Source organism: Rana temporaria, chromosome 2 (genome assembly GCF_905171775.1).
Source record: "Rana temporaria chromosome 2, aRanTem1.1, whole genome shotgun sequence".
Classification (NCBI taxonomy): domain Eukaryota; kingdom Metazoa; phylum Chordata; class Amphibia; order Anura; family Ranidae; genus Rana; species Rana temporaria.
In genome coordinates, this window is record NC_053490.1 from 284,846,538 (window position 1) to 284,856,992 (window position 10,455).

Here is a 10,455-nt window from a genome sequence, read left to right on the forward strand (position 1 = left end):
AGAAGTCAGACTGTAAAGGGTAAGACGGTTCTTTTCATTGAGGTAGGAGCTAAGACAGTTGTAGACTAAATGTTTTAAAAATTTAGAGGTGAATGGGATCAATGAGATGGGTCTTAAAGTGGTTGTATACCCCCCTGACCTATTTTAACATATAGGTAAGCCTATATGTACTGAAAATATCTCCTAAACATGTGTAGTTTAGGAGATATTTGCCTTGTAGTGCACCGGTGATGTCATCGGTGCATACGCAGTGAAGAAACGGCCCTACATGCCATTTCTTCATCAGCATGTGCCGTTACTAGCGGTTCCCACACACATGTGTGGGAGTGACGTCACGCGACTTAGGCCAGTCACAGAGCCGGAGTCCGCGGCCCCAGAAGAAGTGGGGTGAAGATGGATGCTTCCACCAGCAGGGAAATTGTGGGCTTCATTTGCAGGTAATTGCCACGTAATGTACTAGCCCATTATGCTTTTACTTTGCAGGGGAATAAAGGGGAAGTAAAACCCATTAGACTTATAATTATTTCCTAAAAGAGCATGAGCGGAAATCTCCCTCTCTACTAAGGACGCCGACACCAATGTACCCTCCCTTCTCTGTCCAGACTTCAATGAACGTTATGTCTGGAGGAGTTGGGCTTTAATGGAAGGTAGTTGATTTGTGCATCTTAAATGGACCTCTTCTAGGAGATGGGGGGGGGGTCTCCTTAGATCCTCAATTGATGAGGGAATATTTTGAATTTCCCCAAAAACGTATCTTTGTGGTTTTGAAAAAGAGAAGTTGCCATGCTCTGCATGACCCGGTTAAGCAGTTTTACAAAGAGAATAAAAGAATATTTCACTATTAAGGCCTCTTCCACACCAAGCGGACTCCGTCGCTACAAGTCGGATGACAAGTCCCCCTCTGCTCACTGATCAGGGAGGGGCTTGTGCAGCGCCGCTGATTCCTATGGAGCGATCTGATGAAAACGGACAGCATGTCCGTTTTTCATCAGATCTCATACGATCCGCCATGGACGGATGGGGACGTATCGCCATCTGTCTGATTTTGGCGGGTCGGATGTCAACGGACATGTCTCCGCTGACATCCGACGCTCCAAAGGCATGCATAGCTGTCAAAACTGACAGGCGGACCTGAACGGTCCGACCGCGTGAAAGGGGCCTAACGCACAATTTTTTGCCAGACATCACAAGCATGGATTTTTTTATTTTATGACTAGTCGGGTATTGGTAATGATTCATTTTATGTCATAGGTTAAAAAAATTACAAGTTTATGCCTTCTAATTTTCAATAACTGTAATTTGTGGCCAAGTACCATTGTGGTGTTAAGCAAGCTCTGATTCTAATTTTGTATGCATATTTATTGTTTGTGCATACAGGGAAAATCATTGGATATGTTTGTTATGGGTTAACTTTAGGGCACGTTTTGAGAGTGCAGAAGGAGACGGTCTCTTGATCTCTTGCTTTTGTGCAACCAGATGGTTTTCTTAAATTTGAGAAACAGATACTTGCCGTGAGATGTTATGTGCAGAATGTATAAATCTGCATTTTCTTAAAATGCTAGTGTTTTAAATAAATAGTATGTCTGTCTGAAGCATGCTAAAAAAAAAAAAAAAAACCTTAACCACTTCCCGCCCAGTAAATAGTGAATTGACGTCCGGGAAGTGGTTTCCTTATCCTGACTGGACGTCTATTGACGTCCTGCAGGATAACAGCCGCCGCCGGGGGGGGGGGCGCATTGCGGCGATCAGTGATGCGGTGTGTCAGTCTGACACACCGCATCACTGATCTCGGTAAAGAGCGACTGATAGACGAGAGTAGAGGAGAGCCAATCTGCTTCTCTCCTGACGGGGGAGTTTGTGTTGATAGTTTATCAGCGCAGCCCCCCTCGGATCACTGCCCAGGACCACCAGGGATGGGCATCCACACTGGACCACCAGGTATGCCCCCTAGACCACCAGGGAATGCCAATTGGTGCCAAGGTAGCTGCCAATCGATGCCCAGGCAGCTGCCAACCAGCAGTGCCCATTCAAAATCCCTGCCAGTGCCACCAGGGATACCTATCAGTGCTGCATGTCAGTGCCATGTATCGATGCCCATTAGTGCCGCCTATCCATGCCACCCATAAGTACCCACCATTGCAGCCTTTCAGTGTCGCCTATCAATGCCCATCAGTGCCACCCAACAGTGCCCCCTATCAGTGCCCATCGTCAGTGCCACATCATTGGCGCCGCCTCATCGGTGCTGCCTTATCAGTGAAGGAGAAAACGTACTTTACAAAATTTTATAACCGGGGGAAAAAAAACTTTATATTTTTTTCAGAAATTTCGGTCTTTTTATTTGTATAGCAAAAAATAAAACCCCCAGAGGCGATCAAATATCACCAAAAGAAAGCTCTATTTGTGGGAACAAAATGATAAAAATTCTATTTGGATTCAGTGTAGCATGACTGCGCAATTGTCATTAAAACAGCGCAGAAAGCTGAAAATTGGCTTGGGCAGGAAAGGGCGTAAGTGCCAGGTATGGAAGTGGTTAATCACCCAAGAACAAAGTGCTGTGTATTTTTTGGTTTTTGGGACAATTTCTGCATATGTCTACTTTTAGCCAGTGGTTTCTGTTTGATAAGATATCAGATAAAGATTGAGGACCGAGGGTCCCCCATCTGTACCTGAGCTGGCCTAGAGATCCGACATACTCAAAGGGGAACCCAGAAGTGCTCTGTTGCAGGTGAGATTGGGGAAAGGAAATTTGTGAATTCACAAACGCTTGGCCAGTAGCAGTGGGAGGAAAGCTTTTAATCAGCACTCTGGTTGACTATTTTGCTTCCTACTCCCAACTTTTACCACCTGCATGAAGTGTATCCTTGCCTGAGGTGCTCACTGCTGTGGTTTTCAGAGATTCGCATCCAAAGAAAGCAAATGTAGTCCTTGCCCAGCTCAGCACCACAAGCAGGGTGGAAGAGCTGTGGAAAGATAGGCAGGAGGTGGGAGAATTTGTGGGAGAGGTGTGGAGTGCATCATAACAGTCCTAGCATAGATTAAAAGAAAAGTCCGCCATAGTGTATATGTGGCTGCATTTTCTGGTTTTAGTGACTGTATTGTCAGAAGTTTATATGGTACTGCTGCCTAATGTTTGTACAGCACTCTGCTGCCCTCTGCAGTCCTATAACTATAATGTAAAGTACAACAGTGATCCTGAAGGCTATTGTCTGCCTAGTTTGTGACTATAACACTGCCTCTTAACCACTTAACCCCCGGACCATATTGCTGGTCAAAGACCAGGCCACTTTTTGCGATTCGACACTGCGTCGCTTTAACTGACAATTGCGCGGTTGTGCGACGTGGCTCCCAAACAAAATTGGCGTCCTTTTTTTCACACAAATGGAGCTTTCTTTTGGTGGTATTTGATCACTTCTGCGGTTTTTGGGCTATAAACAAAAAGAGCGAAAATTTTGAAAAAATTTCTATTTTTTACTTTTTGCTATAATAAATATCCCCTAAAAAAATATAAAAAAACAATTTTTTTTCCTCAGTTTATTCCGATACGTAGTCGTCTACATATTTTTTGTAAAAAAAAAAATCGCAATAAGCGTTTGTTTGGTTTGCGCAAAAGTTATACCCTTTTCACAAAATAGGGGAGTTTTATGGCATTTTTCTTATCTATTTACTTTTGCGGCGATCAGCGTTTTTTTTTTTTTTTTCCGCTACTGCGACATTATGGCGGACACTTTTACACCTTTTTGGGCCCATTGCCATTTTTATAGCGATCGGTGCTATGTTCCCTGGGTGTGTTCTAACTGAAGGGGGGGGGTGGACTGACATGGGGAAATGACAAATCGCTGTTCATACATTGTATGAACAGACGATAGGTCATTTCCCCCCCTGACAGGACCGGGAGCTGTGTGTTTACACACACAGCTCCCGGTTTTCGCTCTGTAACGAGCGACCGCCGGGCACGCGCGTCGGGGGCGCGCTCCTATTGGCTGCTCGGCGAGATGACGTATAGCTATGTGCTCTCGCCCAGCAGAGCCGACCTGCCGCCGTATAACTGCGGCGGCTGGTCGGCAGGCAGTTAACCGAAATTTATGCTCAGTACTTGATTAATAACTGATGTTCTAGTCATTATTTCTGCACAGCGATTGGCTCAAACATATGTCCCTCTTTTTGTTCTGCAGCATTGGAGAGAGGACTTCTAAAAACTTTGCAAAAGCTCGACGACTACCTGAATTCACCACTCCCTGATGAAATCGATGAGAACAGTATGGAGGACCTTGCAGTTTCTATCCGTAAATTCTTGGATGGTGAGGAAATGACCTTGGCTGACTGCAACCTCTTGCCAAAGCTTCACATAGTCAAGGTATGAGAAGAAAATATTGATAGATCAGTAATGCATAGACTAAGTCTCAGAATGTTTTGACCTCAATTTTGTTCTCGCCTCCTTTTGTAGGTGGTGACCAAAAAGTACAGGAACTTTGACATGCCAAAATCCATGACCGGGATTTGGAGATACCTGACGAATGCATACAGCAGAGACGAATTCAACAACACCTGTCCAGAGGATAGAGAGATAGAAATTGCGTACGCAGATGTAGCCAAAAGGCTCACCAAGTGAACTGTATTTTAAAAACCAGACGAGGCCTTAATTTACAACAGATACTTGTAGGGCAGAATTCCATTTATTATTATTTTTTTATATGTTCAACACAAAAATGTATTTGGTGTCTTTCCATAAATTTTATTCCAATACAAAATGAGGCACACATTATGTCCATAATGTTCTCATACAAGTTAACGTTTTGGAATCTGTATATTGCGTCACATAAGCAAACATGGTTGCTGAATACAGTGTTAGAATAACTTGAATACAACTTTTTTTTTTTTTTTTCTCTCCCCCAAACTTCACATAAACTAATAATGACCTGATATGGGTTTAGTGTTTTTTTGTTTCTTGGTTGTTTGTTTTCTTCTCTTTGAATTTGGTTTCCGTCCATCAGTGTGAGACACTGTGCCATAAGTTGCTTTTTCATGATGTGCCATGCTCTGTATTTCTGCAGACATTTGTATATGACTAAAGAAATATGACCATTAATAGGAAAACGTTTAACGTTACCCATCCATTTCTGTACTTTTTTTTTATTTTATTTTTTTATGGTTATGGCATGCTTGCTGTTTTTCAGCCAGAGCTTTTGCTGCCCAGCATGATTTGTCAGATTTTTTTTTTTATCTGCAAAGTTTACAACTCTTAGGTCTTCATGGATGCTTTTTCAGCTTGTCTGGTGAAGATATTGGTGGTTCTTAATTTGATAGTAGTTTTTAGAACCAGTTTTCTTTATGGTTATGGTACAGAGAAGGCCAAGCAGCTATTCCAGGGGTTATGTAGTTAATGTGCCACACAGACAGCAAAAGGCTAAAAAATAATCTCCTTTAAAAGTGGGAAATGCCATGATCTTATTGGATACAGTATTCATCAGTTTGGGGAGAGAACCTCTCATTTGAAAGGACTGTGGGCATAATAATCTCTTGGTTGAAATACTGTTACATGACACATATATCCTTTAAAATTTGAAGGAGATGGATATTAGCCAATTGGAAATAATAAAAAAAAGCAGCCTTGTTATTGCAATATTGCCAGCTCATAAACCTATGCAGCCTTTTATTGTATGAATATATATTAGTTGGTGAGCAAAAAGCGGTAGGCTGATGGCAAAACAAAAACTCCTACTAGGACAGTATCTTACGGTATGTCAAACAATGATAACCTCCACATACTGAATGCCACAGATGGCTTGACTGTTATTTGTTAAAATACAGGTGTTTGCATCTAGCCACAGATGCTTTTGGTAATACAGCTATACATCTTTAACATCCATCATACATTGATAATTATAAGTAATTATCTGTTACTAATAGGGTGTGTCACATGGCTGATTTTGTGTGCCTCAGTTTAACAGCTTTGTATGACATATATCCTGTGTGCTGTTAAAATATGAGTGATCATCGTTGATCTGTTTTTGAAAGTAAATGCATTGTGGTTGGTTTTCTAAAGGAGTATAGGCTGTTGATCTAGCAATATGTGTTACCACAATTATTTGAATTGTGGTCTCAAATTACATGGAAATGCAGTACAGACACTAAGGAGGCTTCTCAGTTGTGACACTATTTTCAAAATGAGAGCATCTCGTCTTTTTCCTGTCCACAACTTGTAGCAGTACACAAAATCTTTCACTACAGTGTATGTGTTAGCAATGAACCAATCACGTGTATCCGGTTTTAAAGTGAATGTAAAACAAAACTATATTTTGTTTTCAATAGACTATAGAGGGGATGAAACTCCTATCGGTCTTTATCGGTGTCCCCGCTGTGGAGATTCACCTTTATTTTGGTGACCATTATCTCTGATAATAAAAGGGGCTTGTTCATACCACCCCCCTTGTGTGTGGGCTGGTGTCCATTGAAAGGAGCAGTGTTTTGCATGGTTACAACCCAAGAGACTGTTTACCTCCCTATAATTGCTGCAGAATTAAGCCTCATACGCACAATCAGATATTCCGACGGGAGTTGTGTGTTGACAGCCTGTTGGCAGAAAATCTACCGTTTGTACGCTCCATTGGACAATTGTGGCATTTTCCGCAGACAAATGTTGGATGGCAGGCTTTTAAATTTTCCGCGGACAATGGTCTCTACACAAGTCCGTCGGACAATAATTCCAGAGTACAAACATGCATGCTCACCAGACACAACATTGGCAGAAGGTTCCCAAAGGGTGGTGCTAAAGAGCTGAAAAACTACGTAGTACGTCACTTTTCCGTTTGTGTTTGTTGGCCAGCAATTGTGTGCCGTTTTGTATGCAGGACAAAAGTCTAACGCTTTGTCTGTGGAAAATCCAATCCTGTGTATGAGGCTTTACACTTTTTTCAAATCTGTGCACCGCAGTTAATTGCAGAGCAGTGAGCTGTGCTGCTTACCCACCTTCAATATAGGATGAACAGGGCACATGAAGTACAGTTGTTGTTTTTTTTTTTTTTTCTATGTGCTCTTGCATTAATCTATGCAGATGGAGCCGAGCTAGTATGAACGACCCCAAAGTAATTTGAAATCCCAAATTTAAAATATTTGCCATAGGAACAAAGGTGAAAGACCAGAACAGGCTTGCCCATTTTCAATCTAAGTCTCATACACACGATTGGACTTCCATTGGACTTTTCTGTGGATTTTGTTCCGAAGGGTGTTGTCCGTGAACTTGGTATGCATACACACGTTGGGACTTTTTCAGCCAACAAACGAACGTTGTGACGTAATGGACGTACTACGTGTTTTTTTTGCTCTTTATCGCCACCCTTTGGGCAACATCTGCTATTGTCTGAACTTTAGCATTGGTTCTGAGCATGCGTGTTTGGACTTTAGTTCGATTGTGTACACATTATCGGATTAGCCAACGTAGGACATTTGTTACCAGAAAGTTTCTGTTCTCACAGCGACCATTTGTCCGATGAAAAAGTTTGTGCGTACATACGGTCGGATTGTCTGCAAAAACGGGTCCATCGGAGGTTTGTTGTCAAAGTCTGAACGTGTGTACAAGCCTTAAAGGAGTTTTAAAGTAAAAAAAAGTAACCTTAATGCAATCTATGCATTAAGGTGAAAAAACATCTGATGCTGCCCCCCCCCCCCCCCCCCCCCAGAGCCCCCGTTATACTTGCCTGACCCCTTTGAAAGTCCTGTGCTCGGTCCCGAGATCATCTTCGCCGCTCAGCCTGGCTACTGATTGGCTAGGGCGGATGGATTGAGAGCAGCGCAGCCATTGGCTGGCGCTGCTGTCAATCACATCCAGTGACGCGGCGCGCCGTGGGGGCGGGGCTGAGTGATGGTGAGCGGCTATGGCCGCTCGCTGTATCATGGGAGCGCACCCGCAATTACTCACCACCATGCAAGCTCTCTCGCATGACTGTGGTCAGTACTTGCGGGGAGGACCAGAGACAGCCGCCGAGGGACCCCAGAAGACGTGGATCGGGTTCACTCTGTGAAAAACAAACTGCACAGTGGAGGTAAGTAGAACATGTTTGTTATTTTAAAGGAAAACATTTTTTTCCTTTTACTAACCCTTTAAGAGTGGCTATTGCCCTGGTTTGGAGAGATCGCCTTTTTCTCAACCATTTTCTACTCTATCCGAAACGGAAAAAAAAAAAAAAAACACATTTGGACTTTGTATACAGTTTGCTTGCATGAGACTTTTTTTGCTGAGTGCTACAAGACACGAACTCTAGAACTGTCCACCTGAATTATTAATGGAATTTGTATAGTAACATATTAGACATTACAACTTTTTTATTTTATTATGCAGGACATTGCATAGCCTTTAATTGTAATTTGTTTGCCATTAAATTGGACATGCTTTAAGAAATGGAAATGTCTTCCATATTGTAGTTCTTGACTTGTAGATTTACATTGTCCTTTAGATATCTTTCTTTTCTGCCTTGAGCATAACTCAGTAAAATGTAACATGTATTAAATGCAGTTCGATCATGCAAATTAAATTTAAATCCAAGGGTTTGGCTTTTGTTTCTACTCAGTTTTATAGTAATGACTACCACCAATAAGGTAATTTTCATTATGCCAAATTCGTCATTATATAATTTAACAGCAGCATACGCTATTCATTCTGTTTAACTTTTTTGAATGTTCTAATTTACCTGGTTTTGCACATTGTTCGCTAACCTCTAATTGATAATTCCTACTTTTATAGCTATGGTCTGATCATTGTACCTATAGGGAATGTCGGCTTTATAACCCTCCTTTTCATATTGACGTTATATCAATACCAATGTTTAATCACTTACCAGAAAACCATTCATAACTTTTTTTGGCTGTCACCATTTGTATCAGACCTTTCTGTACATCATCAGGAGGGATTTCAAAGGCGTTTTTGGGATACTGCCTTAACGTGGCCTTAACTCTGGTACTTAAAAATGTGACTAAATTTAAACTGATATTTTTACCAGTCTGTTGTTACATTATTGTTCTTTCAAGTCACATTGAAAGGTCTGTTTCATGTAATTTTAACAATTAACACTTATAGTAATGTTTGATAAAACACTGTTTTCTAACCAATGTACATTTTTTTTTTTTTATGGTATAGTTAAAAAAAAAAAAAAAAAACTAACAGAAATTAATCACTTGTACAAAGACGGAGCATTTTTTTTTTTTTTTTTTCAGAAATTGTATTTTGCAGGAACATTTCCTAATTAAATTGTGTTGTTGTGTCACTTTTAATAAAACGTTACTGTCCTTGCAACTGCTTTTGAGGTTGCAGTCTAGAAAAAAAGTATTCTGTTTGTTTTAAAGAGTTTTTTTATTTTCAGGCCAACTTAAAATGTGAGGCAAGGGATTTTATGGTACCGTTGGTTAGGACTGAAAACCAGGAACACACTTCCAAGATATGGAGCTGTCCCTAAAAATCGGAGAGCTTTTGATTCAACAGACCAGTTAAAGTGTCATTACTACTCTGACTGAGCTGTAATACGAGTCATCCCCTATGATGGCTCCAGTTCCTTGTCTGTTGCTAGCCATCCATTAGGCAATTTCATCCACCAGCTTGCAATTGCATAAATGATCAAATGCAGCTTACAACCAAAATACAACAATCCAAATTGTTGCAGTTAGGTCACCATGATAGATTTTGTGGTTGGCATTAGTGTATAGCTATTTAAGGACAGCTAACAAATGCTGGTCCAACGTTAATTTACTCTGGAAAATCTCTCAATGTTCAAACCTGTTGTATTTATTGCTGGAAAGCTACAAGCTTCTTTTTGGTTACATAGATTATATACATATGGCATATTTTTTGTTTAATTCTATCTTCACCAAGGCAGCAGAAGACATTTTAATGCATGAAGGTGGCTGATCCAAGAATATGGAGTGTGTGGAAATTGCTATACATTGCAAATGGCACAGTTTAACCCCCATTATTATCTTCATCACCCACATTTCACAGTGCTTCCTTAGGGGTTATGTTTTATGCAAAAAGTAGCTTTTCCCCAGGGTCAGAAATTGCGTATTAATATAATTTTTATTTTTATTTGCAACCAGCAACCCAAAGTAGGTTTCATATGTAAAAAAAAAAAAACTGTAAACACATTGCTTAAATTTTTATGTCTGGCTGATTTAATAAAGTTTTTGTTTTTAATTTACTTGTAGTGTTTGTCTTGAGAAAGTTCTGCTCATTCGATCATAAATAGGGGGTTAAAGTCTCCTGTTTATGGCCACATCACTATATTCATAGAAAGGTTCCCCATATATGGTGATAGATTAAAGCAGGGGTCTCCAAACTTTCTAAACAAACGGACAGTTTATTGACCTTCAGACTTTAGGGGGACCGGACTATGGCCAGCGGTAGTGAAAATGTTCTTGGCATCAGTGGGAGTAAACCTCGACCATAATTGGTATTGGGGGAGAAGCAGTACC

At 40.9% G+C, this 10,455-nt stretch overlaps 1 protein-coding gene across 2 annotated transcripts in view; it reads left to right on the forward strand.

Annotated features, from left to right (window-relative positions):
• CLIC4 (chloride intracellular channel 4) overlaps positions 1-5,594 on the forward strand; it is an 82,821-nt gene extending 77,227 nt beyond the window's left edge. For both annotated transcript variants that reach the window (XM_040337166.1, XM_040337167.1), the window contains exons 5-6: positions 4,173-4,354; positions 4,445-5,594. In XM_040337166.1, coding sequence (XP_040193100.1) covers positions 4,173-4,354; positions 4,445-4,609 — 347 coding nt within the window. In that variant the 3' untranslated portion in view covers positions 4,610-5,594. The remainder of the gene's footprint in view (positions 1-4,172; positions 4,355-4,444) is intronic.
• Positions 5,595-10,455: the final 4,861 nt, after the last annotated feature.